Raw genomic sequence first — 26130 nt, 5'->3', positions numbered from 1 at the left:
ATTTGTGTTAATGTAATAAAGTTGTTAATATTTTTGTTTTGCACAAATGATAAATGCATTTTATTTGTTCTGGCATATTTTGTAATGGCTTGCACAATTTCCGCAGAATGCCTGTATCAAAACACGTGCTTTGGACTGCCTCCTATTCTACCCCAAAGGGTTAGTTAAAATGCAATGCCAAAGGGCCAGTTAAAATGCAGTGCCAGAGGGTCAGTTAAAATGCAGTGCAAAAGGGTTAGTTAAAATGCAATGCCAAAGGGTCAGTTAAAATGCAGTGCCAAAGGGTTAGTTAAAATGCAGTGCTTTGGAGTGCATCTTTCAGTAGTCACGCTCTTGTAAAAATCATCAGTGAAAATTCATAATTTGATGCACATCCAGATCACTTGTACATATCATTTAACTGCATCTTTGGAGGCAAACATTTTGCTGGGAAATATAATTGATTTTCTTTTCATGAAGATTTGACGTCGCTCCTACATCAATTAGTTGTTATTCCTTAACGGAAATATCATCACATTCACAGTCAGTCCTTAATTAGTACCTACTTATGTATATATGTATGTTTGTTTGTATCCGTAATTTTCTTTATTTGAAAGTGACAAAATTTGCACGTGAGAAAAGAACAGCCAAATTTGACAACTTAATAAAGCGTGTTTAAAAATTGCACAATCTATGCATGTAATTGCTGTTTAACATCTACATGTATGTATGTATGTGAGTAACGAAATGTAGGAAACTTCAGCAAACATCTCCCAATAAAATATTCGAAGAAATATTAAAATTCATCAGTTCTAGTTCTAAATTCCAAGTAAAATCATTAAATTTAGAATCGAAAAATTGAAAGTTGAATGCGATGTCGCAACTTCTACTGGATTTACTTGAAGAAAAGCAAGTGGAGAATAATAAAATGTTGAGTACATTTTATACAATATCCTTTATGACTGGTGTCAACATTAAATATAAATCATCCTTTAAAGATCCCATTAAACTGTACGTTAATCACAACGATAAAAGGAGAGATAATTAATTATTTTTGGTATATTTTATTAGTGTAAATTTATTCTTGATTTCCGTTTCACTGGTTGGTTTGTGTGCTCAATACTGTTTGGTGTGGAATAAACGCAAGGAACCATTTGTTGAATCGGCTGATGTGAGTAATTTCAATTGGTAATTATTAGACATCGGATTTTTGCATGTTTTTTATTTCTCATCCGATTGGACTCAAATTTTGGATCCTGCGTTTTAAAGGTCAATTTTTCGATATTTGGGGTCATATCAAAAACATGCAAAAAATATGCAAAATATATGCAAAAAGTATGCAAAAAATATGCCAAAAAATATGCAAAATATGCCAAAAATATGCAAAATATGCAAAAAATATGCAAAATATGCAAAAAATATGCAAAATATGCAAAAAATATGCAGAATATGCAAAAAATATGCAAAATATGCAAACAGATTTTGGCCGAAAATCGTCATAAAAGTCGTAAAATTGTCATTTAAAGTTGAAAAAACCATCAAAAATACATAACAGAGTTCTAAACTAAGACTATTGACCGTTTAACGTCGATTTTTTCAGCAGATTATTATGTTATTGAGACCATTTACGACAGTGTGGTGTAGGGTATAAAAATATAGTATCGTAATACAATTTTTTTTTTATTATTTAACAATGTAAAAGTAGAATCTATTTATATAAAAAAGAATGATGTTAGTTACTACGCTTATAACTCAAGAACGGCTGAACAGATTTTGACAATTCGCACCAATTCGGAATGGTCCCATGGCAGAAAAGGATAAAACCGAAAAAAATCTCGAAAATCTGCGAAAAATTTGAAAAAATATTTTTTGAAGAATGTCAATTTTTTCACACATTTCTCTCGAGCTTTTGCGTTCGGAGTGTATCGTGTCACTTTTTTACAGGCTTTTGGCGAAAATGGTGTATGCAACACATGCTATTGACTTTTTAAAAGATCTCTATGTCAATTTTTAAAAGTTCTATAAAATTGTTTTTTTTTTAATTTAATAAACTAGGGGACCCGGCGAACTTCGTCTCGCAGTTTGTTAGGTACAGAACACAACTGAAAACCGGGACTAAGATATATTTTTTAAGCAAGTAACACGTTTTGCGAAGTAAATAAAAGTATTTTGTAGCACAGTTGAAGCAAAATAATATCATCATTCGTTTCATAATCGATGGTTTTCTGCAATTCTTGTATTTGATAAAATATCAAACGTTCTATGTAAAATTCAATATTTTCTTTGTCATAATTTGTAGCACTGGGCTGGTTATTGTTCAAAGGGAACAAATCGATGTCGGATTTTTTAAGGCGGCACCCGCATAAAGTTTTTAGTTTGGTCAGATTTTAAGACTATCCAAGTTTGAGCACAATTGGAATATGTTAACACGTGCCACTAGGGCCTCGAAATTATGAAAATCTCGATTTTTTGGCTATTTAGCGACTTCGGCGACCCATTTCTCTGGAATGGTTAAAGCTTTTTGTCTATATTATGCATTAAACTAAAGGTCATTCGGTTCTTAACATTTCTTGCTAAACAACAAAGTAAGTAAGTATTACTGCATTCGAGATAATAAAGCCAATGTCCCGAAAAACGTGACTATGTACGCCTTTTTGCGAAAATAGAGTTATTAAAAAAATCTTATTTCTTTTTATCAATTTCTGGAATGAAAACAAATGCCTTTTACATATTGTTCTAATTTAAATTTATTCAAGAGTCAGACATCATGTGGTTTTGGAGCTATCTGGGTACATCTGACTACTTGAAGAACGCTCTACTATGTAGTTCGCAACTTTCAAGTTGTTTACCATCCTTTGCGCCTCCTCGAAATTCGGAGTTAATGTTTAATCTCTTGAACAACAAGAATTATGCCGGACCTTTTTCTAAGAATTTCAGCAGTTGCTCCTTTGGAAGTTTGGATCGAATATTTCTGAAGAAATTGGAATCTTTGCTTTGTTAAGATTTTTGTCGCCTTTTGGTTCTTTACGGCGTTTTGCACCGTTGGATCAACCAACGGTGACCTGGCAGCAAGTTCAGGACCAAGATACCACAGATTATTAACCATACTGTTATTTCCTTTTTCTGAAATTTGTGTGTCAATGCTTTCATATTTCAATACATTTTCAATGATCTGTCCCGAAAACAATCAAGCGTGGCTTCAAGAAAATCGTAACTATGAAATTGTCATTGGCGCTTGACCCCTGTAAGATGTATATGAACGTTAATAGTATCATTTTGGCTACAGTAGGAGCTATCGGAGCGGATCCCTACAAATATAAGATCTCTAGAAGCTTTATCCGTAAACAGCGGAGCATAAACCGCGAAAAATACACCCAACAGCTTTAAGGAACGAGGCTATTTGCGTGCACTGGCATGGAAAACTATTACCAGATGTTCTCAAAACAGAGAAGCAAAAACGGGTTGCTGTTCTGGTATCACATGGAGGTAAAGAACAACTCCTAGGCGTTCCTGAAACTGACAGTAGCTCATGGGAGAAACAAGAACTAGCAGTGTACAGATGCCTAAAATAATGGGCATATATTAGGTCGAGAGCTTCTGTACCACTGTACAAACTTGTTAGAAAAATTGTTGAGAGGAATTTTTGACTGCAAGTTTGGAAGCACATCCGGACATCAACCAAACATATTCAAGCGATTTCTATAAGAATAGTCTGCGATTGACAAATCCAAGCTCGAAGTAGGCGAGAGTGTTTTAAAACTACAGCTCACATTCCGTAAAAGCACCTTGCGTTTAAATCGTTCGAGACTGCTTTAACGCCCCCAAAATGTTTTTTCTATTTATTTATTTGGTATCCCACACGACAGCAACTGAGTGTTATAAGTGAGAGTTTGGGTTATTGATTTTACAAAACGTATAACGAACAAGATAATGTTTATATAGATATAATATAGGATGTTTACCCAATAAACATTCTCAATAGGTTGAAAAGAAATAGAGACAATAGATTGAGTTTAACACAAAAAAATAATAGTGAAAACGATATTCAGAAATATTTTTTAGGTCCAAAACAAGACCTAAACCGCATTGAAGATTTACTTACTACGGAAGGCATTCACAGACAAATATCAGATAAAGGAAATAATAAAATGATAAATCATATGTGGTACCTTAGTTCTGAACTTATAGGCCTGACATTGATCTGATAGTGCAAAATACGACAAAAATCTTTACAAACAAAGATAGAAATTTCTCCAGAAATATTCGATCCAAACTTACAAAAATCAAATGCCAAAATTCCTAGAAAAAGGTTTACCAGGTATAATTACCAGTGAGACCTTATTGTTTTTCAAGAGATTAAACTTTAACTCCGAATTTCTTGAAAAAGATCCTGCAACTTGAGCACTGAACATCTATTACCAGGAGGGGTAAAGGATGGTAAACAACTTGAAAACTGTGAGCGACATACCAAGCAGTTGAGTTCATCAAGAAGTTGTCATCTGTACCCAGATGGCTCCAAAAACACATTATGTCAGTCCCTTATGTAAATTTAAATATGTATGAACAAAATGTAAGCGTTTGTCATTGAAGCAATACAATGAATGTACAAATGTCCATCTTTGTAAAAATAAAATTGCATTTGAAAAAGGAAATATTTGATGGATAGCGAAGCCATTCCACGGCCGATATGTCTGATGAGTCTCTACAAAAGGCAAAACATGTGACATAATGGTGGTTGTGTGGGTTCGAAGCTTCGGCTTTCCTTTTTCACTTGCAAACATAATCGGTCATTAATCTCGACTCCAACGAGAAATTAATTAAAACTAAAATAGATCTTCGCCCTAATAGGCAACATTTTCAAATAAAGTAAAATATATTCGTTTTTCATTCCCAAATATTGATAATATAGGAAGAAAAAAGTTTTTTTTAATATGCTCAATTTTTGCCCTAAGGCCTTTTTCGGGACATTGACTATATTATCTCAAATTCAGCAACACTTACGTACTTTGTTGCTCAGCGAGAAATTTTAAGAACAGAATGGCCTTCAATTGATTGCATAATACGGGCAAATAGCTTTAGCCGTTCCACATATATCGGTCGTCGAAGTCGCCAAATTGCAAAAATTTTAGATTTTCATAACTACGCGGCCTCAGTAGCACGTGCTAACATATTCCAATTGTGCTCAAACTTTGGTAATCTTAAAATCTAACAATTCTAAAAGATTAAGACGGCTCCCCCGCTAAAAAATCCGAGATCGATTTGGTCCTTTGAGTTAAAACCAGCCCAATGCTACAAATTAAGATATAGAAAATATTGAATTTAACATAAAACGTTTGATATTTTATCAAATTTTATATTTTTACATAGTTTAATAATAAAAAAATGGTATTACGATACCATATTTTTATACCCTACACCACACTGTCGTAAATGGTCTCAATAACAAATTAATCTGCTGAAAAAATCGACGTTATACGGCCAACAGTCTTAGTTTAGAACACTGTTATGTATTTTTTGATGGTTTTCCCAACTTTAAATGAAAATTTTACGACTTTTATGAAGATTTTCGGCCAAAAACTGTTTGCATATTTTGCATATTTTTTGCATATTCTGCATATTTTTTTTGCATATTTTGCATATTTTTTGCATATTTTGCATATTTTTTGCATATTTTGCATATTTTTTTTGCATATTTTGCATATTTTTTGCATATTTTGTGCATATGCAAAATATGCAAATATGCAAAATAAATACGAAATATGACCCTGCCATTGAATTTAGATTTCTTTGAAACGAATTTTGGTCCAATCAGAATCTTCGTATCTTTAATATTAAAAAATATGCAAATATGCAAAATCCGATGTCTAGTAATTATTTACACACTGTAAGTTTGGTACTCACTTATAACCCTAAGGTCCATTATGATATGTTTCTTTTTGCTATTAGAAGGATTTTAAAATTGAAAATTAGCGAATACGGAGTCTCTAATGATATACATACAAACATTTCACATCAAAATTTAATTTTGATGAGGTCCTCCTATCATTTTAACGACCACTTTTACCTTTAACCTGAAGGCTATAAATCTGTTCGAAAAATTCTAACCATAACAAAAGAAAACATATAATAATGGCGTAAATGTGGTACCTCAGTAAAATTGATTGATAATTGTGCCTAAAATTATCACAAATAAGGGACACAGTAATAAGCAGGGTTTCGGAGTCGAGGTATTTTTGGCACGACTCCGACTCCAGACCAGTTTTTTTTTCACGACTCCGACTCCGAGAGTGAATTCCTATACCATAAAATGAATAAAATGTGTAGAAATTTTAAACTTGTTCCTATATTTTGGCTTGTATAGGCTAATCTGTTAGTTTTTCTTTACATATTCTTTAGAAAGGGCATTCGTTCGAATATAATACTCAACTACAGAACATAAATATTATGTAAAATTATATATTGTACTACTGAATCTTACATTGAAAATAACAGCAAAATACACGTTAGAGGTAGTTTACACTATCTATCAATGTCATATGACGGAAGCAATGTGGAGACGTAGTTTTTTACATTTTTGCTGGTGTGGACCCACAAGGTAAATGGCGTAAGGAAAATCTACAATATTGCACATATTAGCGAATATATAACAATGGAAAATTTCATGTCATATGACATTTACATATGGTGTAAACTACCCCTTAGAAAGTTTTTGCCGGTTTGACGGGTTATCTGTACGGAATTCTTCCGCGTGAAAAAATGTTTAAGCCAAAATATGTAAAAATTAAGTGACAATACAAATCATAAGGACTACATACGATAAAAATTACAAGCAATTCATGACCAAGTTTTAAACTGGATGAATTCCAATGAGATTGGCTTTAAATGTAGACCCCCAGTTGTACAGCCCAACAAAAGCCAGTTTTCAAGAATTTTTTCCGAGAAAACTACGAAACTTTGCTGGTAGATTTTTTCTTTGTCTGAAAGAGAAAAATATTATTGTGGCAAATGGCCGTCTACGAAAGCCTGTTTTTAATAATCCGATTTCTAAATGTAATTTCGAGAAAAATAAGTTTTTAGTTTTTTCCCTTCCATCGCTCATATCTAAGGCAGGATTGTTCCGATCGACTTGAAAATTTGACCACATATTCAATGCTATTTGTATTTGTTTTTCTCAAATTTGCAAGTGGAGATCATCCCTTAGACTAAAATTCAGCGCACATATTTTGAACTTGGGCGTCCTTTATTACTTTTCCCGATCCTACATAAAATTTTCGGGTGAACATTTTTGTACAAAATTTCATCTTGTGTTACTTTTGCGGTTCAAGAACAAAAAGGACATGGAAGGAACTGAGCTGGAAGGACAAAATATTCGACAGAAAGATTCCTCACGCTATTCAACTGAAAACATTCATCTCAAAATGATGAAACACTATCTCCAAATAGGGATATAAAGCTATTTTCTCAATCATTGTTGGCGGTGAATTACGAAATAACTCAGAAATGTCAGCTATGTGATCCTTAGGGGTTCTTAATATACTCAATAGGGGCTTTCATTCCGAAAGGGAATTTTCCACCCCCAGATCTTCCTTGACTTCCATTTTGTGTCACAGGGTATTCAGTAGGATTTCCCATAGAGACTACCATGTCTTTTAATTTAATTTATTTATTCTTTCTAATTCCAAGTCCGAAGACCTCTTTTAATAAATTGACAAAACATAAGGATATTTAACTTAACAGAAAAAAAAATTAATTGGAGAGATGCTCAATATGGAAGAGCAGCAAAGCTTTCAATCAGTACGAAGAAGATTGTTGACAGTAGTCAAATATAAAATTAATTATTTATTATTTTGGTTCAGTTTGCCGATAACTGATACCTGAAAACATTGGCATCTCTCTAAAATAAATGTTTACCAGTGAAAAACTTATGCACAGGGGTAGTGGTGTAGGGTATCACATAGTCGGCCCAGTCCCGACTATAGTCTTTGCTCACTTGTTTTTTTTCTTATTTAGGGCGATTTAGAATCTTTACCTTATGCAATTTTACCTGCCAGTTTATCAGAGAGTGGGTATTGAGAGGCAAAGTGTTTCTATTTTCTTCGACTCTCTCCTGTTAACTGACAATTACGGCAAGGGAAGTGCATTTCGCGATGTAAATAAATAATATTCGTTAACACAGTTGTTATTAGTTTCACAATCGATGGTTTTCAGATAGTTTCGGAACCTCGGAGATGTGTTCCTTTTCCGTTAAGATACGATTTGGCAAATTTTCCTTTGTTGAAAAGAATAGGATCGCAGAAATTGTCAATGCTCTAACGCTGAATAATTGAATTTCGAAGCAGAATGAGCGATTCCGAACTTTGGGAGGTACCGTTTTATGGGGGCTATATCAAAACTACGATCTATACCTATAAATTTCTGGAGGAAAGTTTTTAGACTCAAAGAAGACTAAATACCAAACTTCCGATATTTCGGTAAGATAATGAGGGTAAAACCTTCAAAATACCGAAAATCAAGAGTTACGCTTCTATGTAGGATATAGAAAGACGTGGACCTATACTGATAATTCTCTTCTGGAAGAATTTATAACCCCATGGAAGACTAAATAACAAATTTTGGTAATTTTGGTGAGATATTGACGTCACAACCCCCAGAATTACGAAAATCGGAAGGTACCGTTCTATGGGATGTAGCGTTATTTAACGGTAATATGAAGGCGTGGACCTCTACCTAAAAATTTCAGGTCATTTCGTTGGAAAATTGAGTCCACAACCTTCAAGTTACCGAAAATTGGGATGTACTTCTATAGGACTATATGCAGGCGTGTACCTATAACGACAAATTTCATATGGAATGACAAATGAAGACTAAATACCAAATTTCAACAATTTCGGTAGGATATTGATGCCACAAACTTCAAAATACTGGAAATCCGGAGGTACCGTTCTATGGGGGCTACACTAAGGCGTGGACCTATACCGACAAATTTCTTATGGAATTTTTAATACCCCCAACGAAGACTAAATACCATTTCGGTGGATTATTCTGGGCACAATTATCAAAATTCCGAAAATCGGGAGGTACCGATCTATGGTGTCTATATGAAGGCGTGGACCGACAAAACTCCGGGGGAAAGTTTCATACCTCCAACGAAGACTAATTACCAAATTTCAGCCATTCAGTGTAATAAAGAAGCTAAAGCCTTCAAACTACCGTGTGCACCTATACCGACAAAAGTCCCAAGAAATACAAAGGTAAGCTTTGTCAAATCCATTACATGTCCATATGAGAGCAAATATCTACAGTCCCGTTTCTTACGTCGTTTGTTAAGCAAACTTTGACACACAATCCATGCAATTTAGATAATAATATCGAACTTCGTTTGAAAATTAGATTCAGAAGCATCCAAGTCTCAAGAAATGCAAGGGTAAGCTTTGTCAAATCCATTACATGTCCATATGAGAGCAAATATCTCAAATATCTCATATATATATATATATATATACCCCAGCGAAGACAAAGTACCAAATGTCAGCCCTTTCGGAGTGATAAGGAAGCTAACCTTCAAAATACCGAAAATCGGGCGGTACCGTTCTTGGGGGCTATATCAAAACGTATACCAATACTGACAAATTTCATGTACAAAGTTACATATCCCCAACGAATATACCAAATTCCAAAAACTTCGGTGGAATATTGATGCCACAAACTTCAAAATACCGAAAATCGGGAAGTATTGTTCTATGGGGGCTATATGAAAGCGTGGACCTATACCGACAAATTTCTCAGGGAGAGTTTTATATCCCCAACAAAGACTAAGTACCAAATTTCAGCTATTTCGTTGTGATAATGAGTCTCAAAAATTCAGAATACCGAAAATCGGGTGGTACCGTTCTATGGGGGCTATATCAAAGCGTGGACCGATATAGCCCATTTACAATACCAATTATTCTAGGAGTAATAGAAACTTCTGCACCAAATTACAAAACTCTATCTTAAAAATTGCGAGCTGTATCTTGATATCAACAGACAGACGGACATGGTTATATCGACTTAGAATTTTACCCTGATCAAGAATATATACACTTTATAGGATATCCGATGAATATTTCGATGTGTTACAAACGGAATGACAAATTTAATTATACCCTCCATACGATGTATGGTGGAGGGTATAAATATGATGGTAACATAGATGTTTTAGGTTTACGACGTTTACTACTTTTTATACGTTTTCTACGACTATATGACGTTTTCGAGGTTTACAACTTTCTGACCGTCGAAAACCGAAAACATCATCATACAGACCATCTCTGATTATAAGCATATGAAGTTGAATGAATTATGAAACCTTTTCAATTTTTACAGGCTCATTGCAAGTGTAAGTGCTCTGTAAACAATGGTTTCTGCTACGATTATCGTTATGTTTAGTAAATGCAATATAAAATGTCCAATATGTATACAATTAAATATTAATATTATCATATTGAATCATATTAAGGCTATCTGTACGGCTAATCAGGCATGGATTTCGATATTCAAATTAATCTATTTGGTATTTGTACAACACGAGTTCTATGAGTTACTGCATACCGCCATAAATGGATCGCTGCTTTATGACTTGGATATATTCGATTTGGGTATGTCTATAATTAAATAGTCTTACAATTTAATTAGAATTTTGAATTTTCCATTTTCTTTTCAGCCATTAATTGCAAACAATTTTTGCTTAAAGAAATTAAAGGAATTCTCGATAGCTCTTGGCGTCACATTAAATATCAGTTGAATTTCTTTACGTTTTCTTGTACGATGGCCTGTGGTTTTTATATGTTTTCGTGTATAGCGGCCAATTATTATTACACACATATACAACCGCAAAATTTTACGTTACAGCTGCGTAAGTTCGAAATCCATACGAAAAGTATAATAAACACAGTGGAATAAAATAAAAAAAATTAAGCGAAATATACATTATGAAAATCGAATTGGGCCGAGATTTCGGACATCTGAATTTTTGGCTTACTGAATTGTTATAATGAGAAATTGTTAATTATTTTTTTGTCTAATGTGACTTTGTCTGTCTTTCACACTTTCTAGCGATGCCAGCCCTCTTTCCAATGTGGCACGATTATGGCATGACCTGGCCCTACTATCCCATACAGTATTTTATAGCGGGTATTGAAAATTATATTTGCGGAATGTGTAAGTATAGCATTAGAAGGGGCAATTTTTACCAAAAAGGTTTATATTATGTATGCAAATAATACAATATATTGCTTAATTTTACCCTAAAGGTGCTGTATGCTTTGACGGTATATTCATAGTAATCGTGGTCCACTGTGCTGCTCTCTTTGAGATTTTACACATGTTATTGGAACATGCCACTGACAATGATATTCCTCAAAGCGAACGAGTGGAATATTTATTGTGTTGTGCAAGATTACATGTACGAATTTACAAGTAAGTTATTTAAAAAATCTGTGTGAACGTGAACAAGTAAAAAAACATTAATGGCATGTTTCTCTAAGACGATTCGAATTAAAAATTGATCGAATTACTATCAAACTTCTGTTTTTTGAAAAAAATGTTTGATTAATTTTTGCTTTCAATCAAACAAACATTTTCTACAACAGCAGGAGTTTTGCAGTAGTTCGAACGAATTTGAACCCGTGCTTAGAAAATATTTCCATTCCTCTCTATTCGTTGCTCTACTTTATTATATATTTATATTATAAATATATTTTTGATCAGGTTTAAATTCTTAGATGATCGATTTAGCCATGTCAGTCTGTCCTTCTGTTGTAATAACTTCATCATCAACTAGAGGAGGATTTTAGCTGAATTTTTTCTCCGATCTATCTGTTATTCGATATTTGGGATTTTCAGTAGTCACACTATTTTCCACCAAAATTTTCAATATTGGACCATGTTTTGATATAGCCCCCATATAACGGTACCTCCCGATTTTCGGAAATTTGGTAGTTTTATCTAAAACAAAAAAACAAAAAACTTTGTTTTTTTTGACCGTTTGTGTGTTCAGAGGTTTGGATGAGGATATTCGGAGATTCGGAGGTTCGGAATTTCGAAGGAGGTTGTTCGGAGGTTCGGAACTTCCACCTCCTCAGACCAACCTCATCCGAACATCCAAACTACCTCTCCAAACCTCCGAACACCCTCATCCGAACCTTCTATCAACCTCCTCCGAACTTCCGAACAACTTGCGCTTTCCACCTTCATGTTTTACATATTTGGCATTGCTAAATAGAAAATTAAGTAATAAAATAACTGCAAAGATGATGAAAATTATTTGTGGAAAATTTGGCGTTATCACTTTGCAGAAAAACCCAAAAGAAAACGTAAGAGAGCGCAAGACCTCTTTCTGAGAGCACAGTGAGAGTAAAATCCTCTTAATGCATAGATGAACAAGATGAGCACTCGCCTTTACCTTTTCGTAGGATTCACCATACAAATACTCTCTCCGTGTTCATCTCTGTCTTAATGCAAAGTGAAATTGTGGAACAGAACAGTTTGTCAAATAATTGTTTTCGAACCAAGAAAACTAACATTTTTCTGTATTAATTTATGAAAAAAGTACTGATAATTGTAATAAAAATGTCGGGTTTTTGCAAAAATTAGTTGGACGCTTCATATAAGTCCAACAAAAAATAACGAAAACCAATAACTACCTGTAATGCACGTTGTCAAATAAATGTTTTCGAAATGTAGTATTTTCGGTAAATATTTGTATTCTTAAATTGCATTCTTAACAGGTATTAAATACAAACAAGAACCAACAATTTTAGGCATCGAATATCCGTACTAGGAGGGTTACATAAGACGTCTTGGTTTTTAGATTTTCCGGTTTAAGACCCATAGGACCCTGTTTACATGCACACAGAAAAATATATGTTAAAAACTGCAGCAAACATATAATATGTTTGGATGCAAACATAAATATGTTTGCAACCAGTCCCAAACAAATATTTGTTTGGATCCAAACATATGTTATGTTAGGGACTGTTGTAAACATATTTATGTTTGGATCCAAACATATTATATGTTTGCTGCAGTTTTTAACATATATTTGTCTGTGTGTGTAATATGACCTGGTACTCCTTTGGTCCATATGGTAACCCTCCTAGTACGAATATTCGATGCCTAAAATTGTTGATACTTATCAGCATTTAGTCACTGTTATAAATAAAATTTATAAATTGTCATGATTTTCAAGTATTTACCGAAAATATAGGGATTTTGGAACCTTCACTACATTTCGAAAACATTTATTTGACAACGTGCATTACATGTAGTTATTGGTTTTAGTTATTATTGTTGGACTACGTGGGTTAATTTTTTATTTATACATCTTGTCTTGTTTTAAATAAATCGTCCAACTAATTTTTGCAAAAACCCGACATTTTTATCACAATTATCAGTATATTTTCATAAATTAATACAGAAAAATTTTAGGTTTCTTGGTTCGAAAACAATTACTTGACAAACTGTATGTATAATCACATAGCAAAATTTTTTTCTCTTCATAAGTGCGAAGTGATAAGTTGTTTGTGGAATAGGTCCGAGGTTAACTTGCTCGTTTCTACAGGAGGATGTACCTGTGTTAACGACATCAGCTTGATGTTGTTCTCTTTAGTAGAATTTCCGCACTTCATTCTGGCTCGTTTATATCTCGCACTTTTTCATCCTCCCTTTTTCTTTTGGAATAAAAGTTTCTCCTCTCTCCTTTTCTCCTCTCTCATTTTCTCCCGATAACTCTCTCATCCACAACGCGTTGTTACTCATTGTAGAGTACCCCTATATGCTGCATTCTTCTCTTTGGTAGCAGCTCGACACTCCTTGTCATACCATGGGTTCCTAGGTGGAGGTCTCTGGTATCCAAGTACGGATTTTGCGGCTGTTTGCATGGAGTGGGCAAAACTTTGCCAATGTGCTGACAAGTTATCGGGACGAGGAGTGGTTTGATTAAGCAATTGGGCTAGTTGCGTGAAATATGCTCAGGCTATCTATTGTGATTGCAGCTTACCAATATGCAACTTCCGTGTTGTATCTGTTTGTACTTTATTTGGTGGTGGTGATCCGAGTCATTGTTTGCTCCTTGAAAAGTTCGATGAATGTCTTCATCTATCACACCGTGATAAATTTGATTTTTTTGGGGTCTGGGGACAGTTGCCCTTATGTATGTCGAGATGCTTAAATATGGTTATTTTTTGCAGCAGCGAATTTTATCGGCCTCATTCCATTGTCAGATGTTTCACTGTGGAGACTCAATTTCCAGACTGCTGGGCCAGAGATATTCTCCTTTCCAATTTTGGCATTAAAATGCCAACTTACAGCCTATTCGGGTTAAAAATTAAGATAAAATTCTTTAAACATTTGAAATCAGGTGGTACCGCTATATGGGGGCTATACCAAAACCTGTACCTATGTCCATCATTTAGTGAGGAAGTTTCTGTACCAATGGGGCGAACATTCCAAAACAGAATTATACGAATCGGTCCAGCTGTTCTCAACTGATTCCAACGAACGACATTTGATTTTCATTTATATAGGTATAGATAGCATTTTTAAAGAAATGGGGTATAGGGGAAGTACCCCGTCCCTCCGAAATTCAACAAAATTTGTAGCCCATTTTAACCGGGGGCCATCACTGTACATTCCTTGACAATTTCAGAAAAATCGGTTTAGTAGTTTTTGCAGAAAAGATAAAAATTTAAAAAAAAAATGGGAGTAAAAGTGGGTATGGTCAATTTTTCTTTGCATAAAAACCTAAGTTGGATTTTGGCGAACATTTCAAAAAAAAAAAAAAAGAATTATCCAAATCGGCCCAGCCGTTCTCAACTGATGTCATTACCAACGAACGACATTTGATTTTTATTTATAAAGATTAACTTACACAAACCGATGTACTATTTATAAAGAAAAAATTTGATAAATAAAAAGTTTAACTTCTGGATGCTATGCGGGGAAAATCGTGAAATAAAATATGAGGTATTTATGGAGGGATCCTTACCAATATATTTATACCCTACACCACTATGTGTAAAGGGTATTATAAGTTTGTTTTGGGGAAAAATGCTTGTAACACCGCGAAATATCGGTCCTAGGCCCTCAATGTGGTATACCAATCTTCATATCTCGACGGGATAAAGCGATTTTGTGATGTGTGTCCGTCCGTCTGTCCATTATAAATTGTAATTAAACTCCAGGCAGCAATTATGGACCGATCGTCACGAAATTTTGCATGGAGGTCGGGTTCAGACCAGAATATTGTTATTGGTGATGATCGTGAAATATTTAGCGGGTGAAATGGACCAAAAACATAATTTTTATCCGATTTTGTAGCTACTCTCTAGGTCGCAATAACAGTCCGATCGCCTCGAAATTTTAACTATGTTAAGAGTATATAACAAAGAAGAAGCTTGCAATATGAGATAGTGATCATATAATATTAACCCTCTAAATATGGACCACAACTTTTGTGTGAAAAAATATATACAGTTTGTCAAGTAATTGTTTTCGAACCAAGAAAACTAAATTTTTTCTGTAATAATTTATGAAAAATGGCTGCTAATTATGATAAAAATGTCGGGTTTTTTGCAAAAATTAGTTGGACGACTTATTTAACCCTTTCGGTGCTTCTTTTTTGTTTTGTTCTGAAAAATATATTTTTTCAATTTTATATATACTTAAGCCCACTATATGTATAATAAAAACTAATTTTTTAACATTTTGTTTGGAAAAGTGGTTTTTGGACACTATGCCATATGGCATAGAATGTATTTAAAGGAAAAAAAACAAAACTAAAATATTCAAGTTTTTAATTAAATTTCATCTTATAGAAGACCAGGAGGCCTTATAGAAGAGGAAGAGGTCTTCTTATAGAAGAGCAGGACGTCATATCATAAAAAAGCAGAAGGTCCTCTCATAGAAGGGTAGGATGTCTTCTCCTGGAAGAGCAAAAGTCGTCTCATAGAAGGACAGGATGTTTTCACATAGAAGAGCAGGACGTTTGCAATTAGAAGGGCAGGAGGTCTTCTTATAGAAGAGCAGGAGGTCTTCTTATATAAGAGCAGGAGGTCTGCTCATAGAAGAGCAGGACGTCTTTTCATAGAAGGACAGGACAGGATGTTTTCACATAGAAGAGCAGGACGTTTGCATATAGAAGGCGGGAGGTATTCTTATAGAAGAGAAGGAGGTCTTCTTATACAAGAGCAGGAGGTCTGCTCATAGAAGAGCAGGACGTCTTCTCGTAGAAGAGAAGGACGTTTGCATATAGAAGGACAGAAGGTATTCTTATAGAAGAGAAGGAGGTCTTTTTATATAAGAGCAGGATGTATGCTCATAGAAGAGCAGGACGTTTTCTCATATAAGAGCAGGAGACCTTCTTATAAAAAACCAGATGGTCTTCTCATAGAAGAGCAGGGGTCCTTCTTTTAAAAAAGCATAACATCTTCTCATTGAAGACCAGGAGGTCTACTTATAGAAGACATGAAGGTTTTTTATAGAATATCTGGAGGTCTACTATTAGAAGATTTGGGGGTCTTCACATAGAAGGTCTTCTTATAGAATATCTGGAGGTCTTCTTTTAGAACATTTAAAGCCTCTTATAGAAGACCTAGGGTCTTCTTATAGAAAACCTAGGGTCTTCTTATAGAAAAGCTAGGGTCTTCTTATAGAAAACCTAGGGTCTTCTTATGGAAGATTTTAGGGCTTCTTATAGAAAAACTTGAGGACTTCTTATAGAAGACCCGAATGTCTTCATATAGCAGATCTTAAGGACTTCTTATAGAACACCTGAATGTCATCCTATAGAAGGGCTGGAGGTTAGCTTGTAGATGACGTTGGGGCCATCTTATATAATATCTGGAGGAGTTATTTTAGAAAATCTGCAAGAATTGTTATACATCATCTGGAGGTTTTCCTATGGTGGATCTGGAGGTTTCCTTATAGAAGACCTGGAAGTCTTCGTATAGAAGACCTGGAGGTCTATTTATGCAAGATCTGGAGGACTTCTTATAGAAGATCTAGGGGTTTTACAATAGAAGATCTGGGAGTCAAACAAAGTGAAACATTTCTGTTGGGAAAAAACTATGCCAAATAGCATAGTATGAAATATAAAAAATCTGGCAGCTCCATTGAACTATATTTCGGAACTTTTTTCGTTTTAATTATTAAGGCAATGATTATCTACTAAATTAAATACAAAAAGTTAACAAAAAAATTATTTTTGTTAATAAAATATATAAAATTATAAGATGGTATTTTCATGCAAATTTTAAATCGAACGAGGAGCGCTTTCTTTTTGAGACATAACAATGTATAGGGTCCACCAATCAAAAATTTTTGTCGAATTATTTTTAAATAACACTTCAGGGAAAAATACAACATTATTAAAAAAGTATTTTGCCTTAAAACGGGCTTCAAAAACTGGTTATGCCATATGGCATAGAATCACCGAAAGGGTTAAGACAAGGTAAGACGTATAAGAAAAAAATTAACCCACGTAGTCCAATAAAAATAACGAAAACCAATAACTACATGTACTGCTGTTTTAGGACGTCCACTACGTGGTTCATCTTCAATGCTTGTACGACCACGTTTAAATTCAGCAACCCAATTTTTTACTGTTGCATATGAAGGAGCACTTTCACCTAACACATTCACCATATCATTATGAATTTCTTGTCCCGATAAACCTTTTTTTGTGTAAATATTTAATGACAGCACGCATTTCTAATTTTTCCATTGTAAAAAAAATTGCTGATGCGTCTTTTTTGAACACCTGTTTCTATATGAAGGAGTTGCCAGATCGAAACAAAATTTAACATATGTTCATAACAGAGATGGAAGTTACCAAAACACTTAACTTTTTTCTGTTTATACCGCGCTTTTTGTGCTAGGCTAAGAAGTGTCCGAACTGCCCTCGTAATGCAAGTTGTCAAATAAATATTTTCGATATGTCATGGAGGTTCCAAAATAAACCATATTTTCGATAAATACTTGAAAATGCAATTTTATTCTTAACAGGGATTATTTACTAACATAAACCATGAATATCTGAAAACTAAGAAGTTTTATGAGTTTCTTTAGTTCATTCGGATGGATTGGCATCAACTAAAATAAATATTACATTCAGAATATTCGGGTTGCCAGATCAACTAAAAAGGTACCAGATTATATAAACAGTAAACGAGACCACCTTTGTCTCAAAAGAGGGCACCGATGTTTGTTGTTTCACTTCAAATTAATTAAGAGATAATGATATTTCAAGAAACAATCGGAAATATCGCAGTAGGAGACTAATATTGCTTAGAAATGTATGGGGTACAGATTTCGACAATTTTCAGAAATGCGTACTACGATCAATTGGACACATTTCGAGTACTCTGCAGTACTACTGCATCATATTTTTTACTGGGAAATAATGCTGACGGGAAAATAATGCATCAGTGTTACCATGGAAGCTAAAAAATTAGAGAATTGCTCTGAATTGGCTCTAAACAGTTAAATTGGATGTCTACATCTTTTTCAGATGTAATGCGAAACATTTTAGTTGTAATTCGTAACATTTCATTTGTAATTCGAGAATTCTATTTGTAATTCGTAACATTCCATTTGTAATTCGAATTATTCCATTTGTAATTCGAATTATTCTATTTGTAATTCGAATTATTCCATTTGAAATTCGAATTATTTTATTTGTAATTCGAGTTATTTCATTTGTAATTCGAATTATTTTATTTGAAATTACAAAGGAAATCATTCGAATTACATATGGAATAATTCGAATTACAAATGGAATAATTCGAATTTCAAATGGAATAATTCGAATTTCAAATGGAATAATTCGAATTAAAAATGGAATAATTCGAATTACAAATGGAATAATTCGAATTATAAATTGAATTCTTGAATTACAAATGAAATGTTACGAATTACAAATAGAATTCTCGAATTACAATTAAAATAATTCGAATTACATCTGAAAAAGGTGTATTATAAAATCAGTATAGACTGACAATATCTTGCATATGTATGTATTTCTAAGCGATTTTTGTAGTTTTATGTCATATTTTGGTTTGTTTTAGATAATTGCCTTATCCCCTAATTCAATTTGAGTTAAATAAACAAATCTGAAGCCCTGGTTATGGATTCAGATGGTCTCATTTACTGTTTATATAATCTGGTACCTTTTTAGTTGATCTGGCAACCCTCCTGATTTAATTATTCTGAATATAATATTTATTTTAGTTGATGCCAATCCATCCGAAAGAACTAAAGAAACTCATAAAACTTCTTAGTTTTCAGATATTCCCGGTTTAAGACCTATAGGACCCTCTGTTTACATGTAATATGACCTGGTACTCCTTTGGCCCATATGGTAACCCTCCTAGTACGAATATTCGATGCCTAATATTGTTGATACTTGTTAGTAGTTAATCCCTATTAAGAATTAAATTCATAAAATGTCATGATTTTCAAGTATTTACCTAAAAGATGGGGTATTTTGGAACCTCTATTACCTTTTGAAAACATTTATTTGACAACTTGCATTACATGTAGTTATTGGTTATTGTTATTTTTATTGGACTACGTGGGTTAATTTTTTCTTTATACGTCTTACCTTGTCCTAAATAAGTCTTCCAACTATTTTTTGCAAAAAACCCGAAATTTTTATCATAATTATCAGCCATTTTTCATAAATTTATACAGAAATTAGTTTTCTACGTGGGTTAATTTTTTCTTTATTCATCCTGTCTTGTCTTAAATAAATCGTCAAAAAAACCCGGAATTTTTATCACAATTATGAATATTTTTTGTTTTTCATAAATTACTAGCCGACCCGGTCCGCGTTGCTGGCCCTTGAAACAGTTTTATGTAATATGTTTATGTTTTAGTTTAACATACCGCCAAAGAACTGATGACTTAAGGGATGCATTTATTTCATCTGCTGGAGTACAATAACTGAATAACAATAACGCGGATTACTTCTTAAATCCTCAAGAATCGATCTAAAGCTTAAAGCCAGGTCAGGCAATTAGGCGCCCGTGTGCGCTCATTTAGCGTTGCTCTCTCCACACACACAATTCAACCCATTGAAAAAGCATGCACTCACACAATGACGCCCCGTAAAGTATGCAATAGAAAAGTATGGTGCCTGACCTGGGCTTAAAGCAGAGTGAGGCAGAGAACATTTGTGGGTCTCTCTTGTGCTCTCAATGAGCGTAAATTTGTTGTTGTTCACAACGTGTTAGCATCTACACAGGCTGTGAGCGACAACAAATTTACGCTCACTTAGAGCAAATGGGCTCTCTTGTGAGTCACAATGCCTCCTCCTGGCTTAAAGGGAATTTTTATGTGCAACCGTACATTCGTTCCAAATGATAACTTCTATTTAATATTGCATGTGTGCCCTTCATTCAAATGAATATCCAGCGGCAACTTAAGGGTCCACTGTATCGTCCTTCCACCTTCTTATAATGTATGTTAAATACCTGAGCTATCGATATGTTGTCTTCTAATTTAATACTTGCTTTCCAATATGACCAAAGCTTCGTTATGCTGGCATTTCCATTAATTTGCAACATATTGAAAAAAGTGAGCGCGGTCGGGTCTTAAGAACACAAATAAGTGCCTCGGGTCCGAGACACAACCATCATTGTCTATCGAATTAATTTTTAAACCCCGCTGTGCCGAAATTCAACAAAATATATAGTTTATTTCTACCAGAGGACATCCCTGTACATAATCTGAAAAATACATGAAAATCGGTACAGAAGTTTTGAAGATATAACATATTTAAAAATGCATGTCGTGCATTTAGGTCCCAAATAAGGACCTAAGGTGAGAGACACAACCGCCATTGCAAATTCATTTTCAAACCAAAATGTTCGCAAGTTTTACAAATGAAGCGTTTAAAAAAAATAGGACCCGCCCCCTCCTATATTCAACAAAATATATAGCCTATTTTAACCAGGGATCATCCCTGTACATTTTCTGAAATTTTCAGGAAAATCGGTTCAGTAGTTTCCGGTCTTTGGGCCCTAAATAAGTAGATTGGATCGGACATTCAACCACCGTCGCCTCGCAAATTTATTTTCTAACCGATACGTTCGAATGTTTTCCGAAAATAGTGTTTTCAAAAAAGGGGCTATGGGAGGTACCCCATCCGAAATTCAACAAAATATATAACCTTTTTCACCACGGGTCCTTCCTGTACATTATCTGAAGTTTTCAGGAAAATCGGTTCAGTAGTTTTGGATATGTAACATATTTAAAACAATGGGCGTGTTAAAATAGCGTTTTTTTAATTAGGGCATGGAGGAGGTACCCCGCCTCCTCCGAAATTCAAAAAAATATGTAGCCTATTTTCACCACGGGTGTTCCATATACATTCTCTGAAATTTTCAAGAAAATCTGTTCAGCCGTTTTGGAGTGTATACGGAACATACAAACCCAGCAAACCAATCGTACCGACATCTTAACGAAATCGAAACAAAATTCGGACGATACGTCCGATGTCTGATCCGAAATCGTAACGATATCTTAACGAAAGTTGTATGAAGTGGTTGGCATAATTTCGGAACGAAATGTCGGAGCGACATCGTATCGATTTCGATCCGATTTCGTAACGAAATCTGAAGAAAATCTTTGGGAAATTCGGAAGTGAAATTTAATTCCGACATTTGCTTGGATATCGGAACGAAATCGGTACAAAATCTGAACAATTTCTCCTCCGTAAAATCGTTTAGAAATCTGAACGACGTTGCTTCCAAAATTGTTCAGACTTGTCGGACATTTGGTTTGCTGGGAACATACTAACATACACACATTGTCTTTTATATATAAGATTACAGAAAAATCTCTGTATTCTTGTTTCGAAAACAATTACTTGACAAACTGTATGTATTCCTCGAAGATACATTCCGCCCACGTAAATAACATTTGAAAGGCCATGTCTTGACCTTTAAATTATGCTAATTATGTTGATTTACGTGCTCAGATAACAGAGTTACAGTCCAATATATCCAGTTATTTGTTTGTGGTGTAATCAGAAGCACGCTGGAGGTCGCAATTATAGATCAATAGTCATGAGATTTTTCACGATGTAAGAGTTGAGGTCGAAGAACATGCCTACAATTTTGGATGATGATCTCATATTAACTAGTGGGTTAAATGGACCATTACTTTTGTATGAAAAATATAAAAATTTAAAATTTGGTCCATATTTTACTTTCTGGAGGGCATATACCAGCGAAGTAGCCTACCTATGGAAAGAGACCTTTCCCCTGATGCAAATTGCAATAATGTGTCTCCTGGGTAACTAACGGGTCTACTGCCTAATATATAATAGGTTTTGTGTAGAAAACAACATTTTCCTCCCATGCTACAATTTTTCTCTATCAGAAAGAGATATTCCCAGCATTAAGTCTGTCTGGTTCGTTGATGTACACGCCTGCACGTTGTCGTAACAACAGGGAATAACAAATCCAAATGAGAGCCATGTCAGCCGTTGTTTAACAAAGGGACATTACTCTCCAAACAATTCTCTCTCATTTTTTTGGACAGCAATGGTCTGGTTACTTTCCAAGCGAGAATTGTCCAGCAAGAACTTTCTCAGAGAGTAAGGGGTTTTTATTATCCTTTGCTAGAAAATTGTAAAAAGTAAACAGACACCTTCCTAGCAAAAACCAGAAAGCAATCAGCTGACTTGCCGAAACAGAACAATTTGTCCGCCAATAAACGAAGCAAACACGTTGTATTTTATTAAAAATAAAAAAGAAAATGAAACAAAAAAATATTTTTCCACCTTATAAATTTGTTCTCCATAAAACAATACAATTAGACTATGTTATTTCCTCAATAAAATTGTTTTTAATTTTCACAAACATAAATCAACTAAAAACAGATGATTGAATGTTTTCAGGAAGAAGAAGAATTGCTAGTGTTTGCTAGAAGAAATTTGTCCAGCAAGAATTTGCAAACTCTCAGTGAAAGGACTGTCAAAATGTCTCTCTCGAATCGTCTCTTTTGCTGGTTTTTTGTGTTAACAGCATATATATATATATATATATATATATATATATATATATATCAACTTTCAACGGCGAAGTAACATCAACGGTGGCAAAATACACCTCAGTAATGTTGCCGACATTTTCTGAGTATTTCAGCCATATAAAACTTCTCTAAAAGTGATGTCTTAGGACACGCCGTTCGGACTCTGTGATAAACTGTAGGTCCCAAACTTAATGTGATAAAGTGGCAGAATCGTCAAAGTAATTTCTTACAATAAGCTTATTTGTTCCGTAAAGAAATTTTGATTTGCTGAAAGCTAATCCCAGGGGCAGTGGTGTAGGGAATCACATGGTCGGCCCCTTCCGGCTATAACCTTTGCTTAATTGTTTATAAAAAGAATATCATGATATCTTTGTACTTCAAAATTTGAGTAAAGTTCGACTAATGTTCCCATATTTCGCACTGTCCGGTGGTTGCAAATCTACTCCACAAAATATTGTCAACATACGTTCATGTTTTGGCATAGCCCCCACATGTACCTCACGATTTTAGGTGTTTTGAGGAGTATAATTAAATTTGATGAACGAACTACTTGTAATTTGACATTTTAGGTTCCCAGTAGTTACAAAACTTCTCCACCAAAATTTGTCAACATAGGAGCATGTTTTTTATAGGTGCCGCCCGATTTTACACATTTTTATGAAATATCTCTACCCAAAGTTGTGGACAGGAAAGAAAACAAATTATTCCATTTTAGTTCACAATATTTTGTCGTGGAGGGTATAAAAATTAACGATTTTTTTACTTTTTTTATTTTTGATATTCTCTCTTTTCTAGTTACTATGCCAAAATTAATGGCATGTATAAAAATCCCAGTTTGGCTCAATGTCTCCTGAGCATGTTAGTGTTGTGTGTGGTCATGTTCATGGCTAACATCGGTTTGGAAGAGGATATTACACTCTTTCTCAAAATGTTGTGTTTCTTGTGTGCTGCAGGACTTCAAATAGCCATTTATTGTTACAACGGACAAAAGATTATAACACAGGTACATGGATAATCTTATTTGTAAAGTCCATTTCATAAATCTTTAAACTTTTTTTTAAAGAGTGAAAAATCTCCTAGCGCTTGGTACAATTGCAGCTGGTACAGTGAATCTAAACAATTTAAATATATTATCGATATGATGATTATGAGGACAAATCGAACGTTGTATCTGCAAGTGTCGGGATTCACAACAATGTCTCATATGACTTTGTTGTCGGTAAATATTCGTCTACGTTTATATGAATGTCCCTCTGTTTAAAACTATTTAATACGCATTTATTTGCAGATTGTTCAAACTAGTGGCTCCTACTTTTTGCTGCTAAAAAACCTCAATGGAATGGATTAAAAATTTATAAACTTGGAACATGATTATGCCATGGATACAAAATTAATAAAACTGAAGCGTCATATCATAAGCTTCGTTCCAGAGCTCAAAAGTTTTTACACATTTTGCACATTTTTTCCCAAAATGCGCTCCAGTACACGAAAAAAAGTTGCAAAATGCTCACTTCTCTTTGAACAAAAATGGCGCTGAATAGCTTTCTCTTTAGAAACTTTTTACACGACAAATTTGGGCGGGCGAAAATGTGCAACATGTTTGTCGGCTTCTGATTGGCTGATACGCGACTTTGACATTTGCTCCAGTTTTTTTGATGTTTCAGCCATTTTTCCGTGCCCGTACATTTTGGAAAAATGTGTTTGTGGAACTCAATTTCAACAGACAGTTTGCTCTTTTGACACTTTTATCATTAATAAAGTACTGGAACGAAGCTATAATCACATTATAAAAAATAAGTAGCACCACTCTAGAAGATTTAGAGCACCATTGGCACTCGGATAAGTCCAATTTTTGTTTCACATAATTTGCTAATTTGCTCACAATATTTTGAAATATTTGTTTTTTTTTTAATCTGAGTATTTATCAGTGTTTTGAAATGGTAAGGAATCGGACAACTTATTTTCAGCTGTGCACTCTGTATTTTGTAAGTCCGGCCTATAAGAAAGATCAAAAATGGGTGTTGGCAAACGTTGCCAGAATATTTTTTTTTTAATTTTTTAAAATTGTTTTACATAAATTATTTCAATTTTACTTCAGAAAAACACGTGATTTTTTGAATGGCGCAAACATTTATCAAAAGTTTTGATTTGGTCCGATAAGTAAGAGTCCCGCCTATAATAAAATTTAAAAATTAGTGTTGGAAAATGTTGCCAAAATATTTTTTTAAAATTGTTTTACATAAATAAAAATAGGTAAAAAACTTTTTAAGTTAAACGGTTTTATGTTAAACATACATTGCAATGTTAAAGATAAATGTACTAAAAACCAAAAAATAGATACAGTCGTGGGAATTATAAACATATGCATAGACTAGACTAAAATAAAACCGTGGGGCACGTCAATTGTCTACATTCGTTGATTAAAATGTTTGTTTTGTAATGTTACACTATAATTAGGCAGTTGTTCAACCGACAACGATGGACGTGTGATAAGTAGGGATAGAATGTGCAAACAAGCTACCAAGCTCGATTATAAGCGAGTTTTAGGGTTTCATAGTGGTGAGCGAGTAGTACTTTGTCGATTACAGACAAACTACGAGCAGTAAAACGATTCCTCGCCAGCCAGCAGTGTGAATGTCCAACGATAAACTAGTTGAAACATCTCTTTTATTTACATGGAGTGTATAACTATTGGAATTTCCATGAGCAAGAAAATAGTAAGTAATTTCCTCACCGTCTGCGGGCCAACTGCCTAACGACGAATTAAACGATTCTTCTATCGCACATTAAGTCGATAATTTGTAGACGTGCCCCACGGTTTTATTTTAGTCTATGCATATGTTTATAATTCCCACGACTGTATCTATTTTATTTTTTGGTTTTTAGTACATTTATCTTTAACATTGCAATGTATGTTTAACATAAAACCGTTTAACTTAAAAAGTTTTTTTTACCTATTTATACCCTATACCACAATGTGGAAAAGGGTATAATAAGTTTGTTTTCCCAAAAATTCATGTAACGCCGCGAAATATTCGTCGTAGACCCCTCATGTGGTATACCAAACTTCATATC

The 26130-nt window shown here is 34.1% G+C and overlaps 1 protein-coding gene across 2 annotated transcripts; it reads left to right on the top strand.

Moving 5' to 3' along the window:
- The first annotated feature begins 750 nt into the window (after positions 1-750).
- Positions 751-24949, top strand: LOC141401005 (odorant receptor 63a-like). Of its 2 annotated transcripts, none has more exons than XM_073980776.1 (9): positions 751-990; positions 1051-1150; positions 10478-10616; positions 10682-10873; positions 11074-11178; positions 11271-11436; positions 23851-24058; positions 24119-24274; positions 24344-24949. In XM_073980776.1, exons 1-9 carry the CDS (start codon positions 854-856, stop codon positions 24401-24403), a joined length of 1263 nt encoding a protein of 420 aa, XP_073836877.1. In that variant the 5' UTR covers positions 751-853; the 3' UTR covers positions 24404-24949. The 2 variants fall into 2 exon arrangements, with proteins under 2 accessions (XP_073836877.1, XP_073836879.1); XM_073980778.1 differs by having other exon boundaries at positions 763-990; positions 10550-10616.
- The last annotated feature ends 1181 nt before the right edge of the window (positions 24950-26130 follow it).

This window comes from Musca autumnalis, unplaced genomic scaffold, assembly GCF_047663935.1.
Source record: "Musca autumnalis isolate F117 unplaced genomic scaffold, ASM4766393v1 scaffold_4, whole genome shotgun sequence".
In the NCBI taxonomy this organism is placed as follows: Eukaryota; Metazoa; Arthropoda; class Insecta; order Diptera; family Muscidae; genus Musca; species Musca autumnalis.
This window is presented reverse-complemented; position numbering and strand designations above follow the sequence as displayed.

Excerpts from the sequence above, each read along its gene's own strand:
- LOC141401005 (XM_073980776.1), top strand. The coding sequence starts at position 854 with ATGTCGCAACTTCTACTGGATTTACTTGAAGAAAAGCAAGTGGAGAAT. Across the intron at positions 991-1,050 it reads TTTAAAGATCCCATTAAACT|TGTAAATTTATTCTTGATTT; the intron begins GTACGTTAATCA and ends ATATTTTATTAG. Across the intron at positions 1,151-10,477 it reads CATTTGTTGAATCGGCTGAT|GCTATCTGTACGGCTAATCA; the intron begins GTGAGTAATTTC and ends AATCATATTAAG.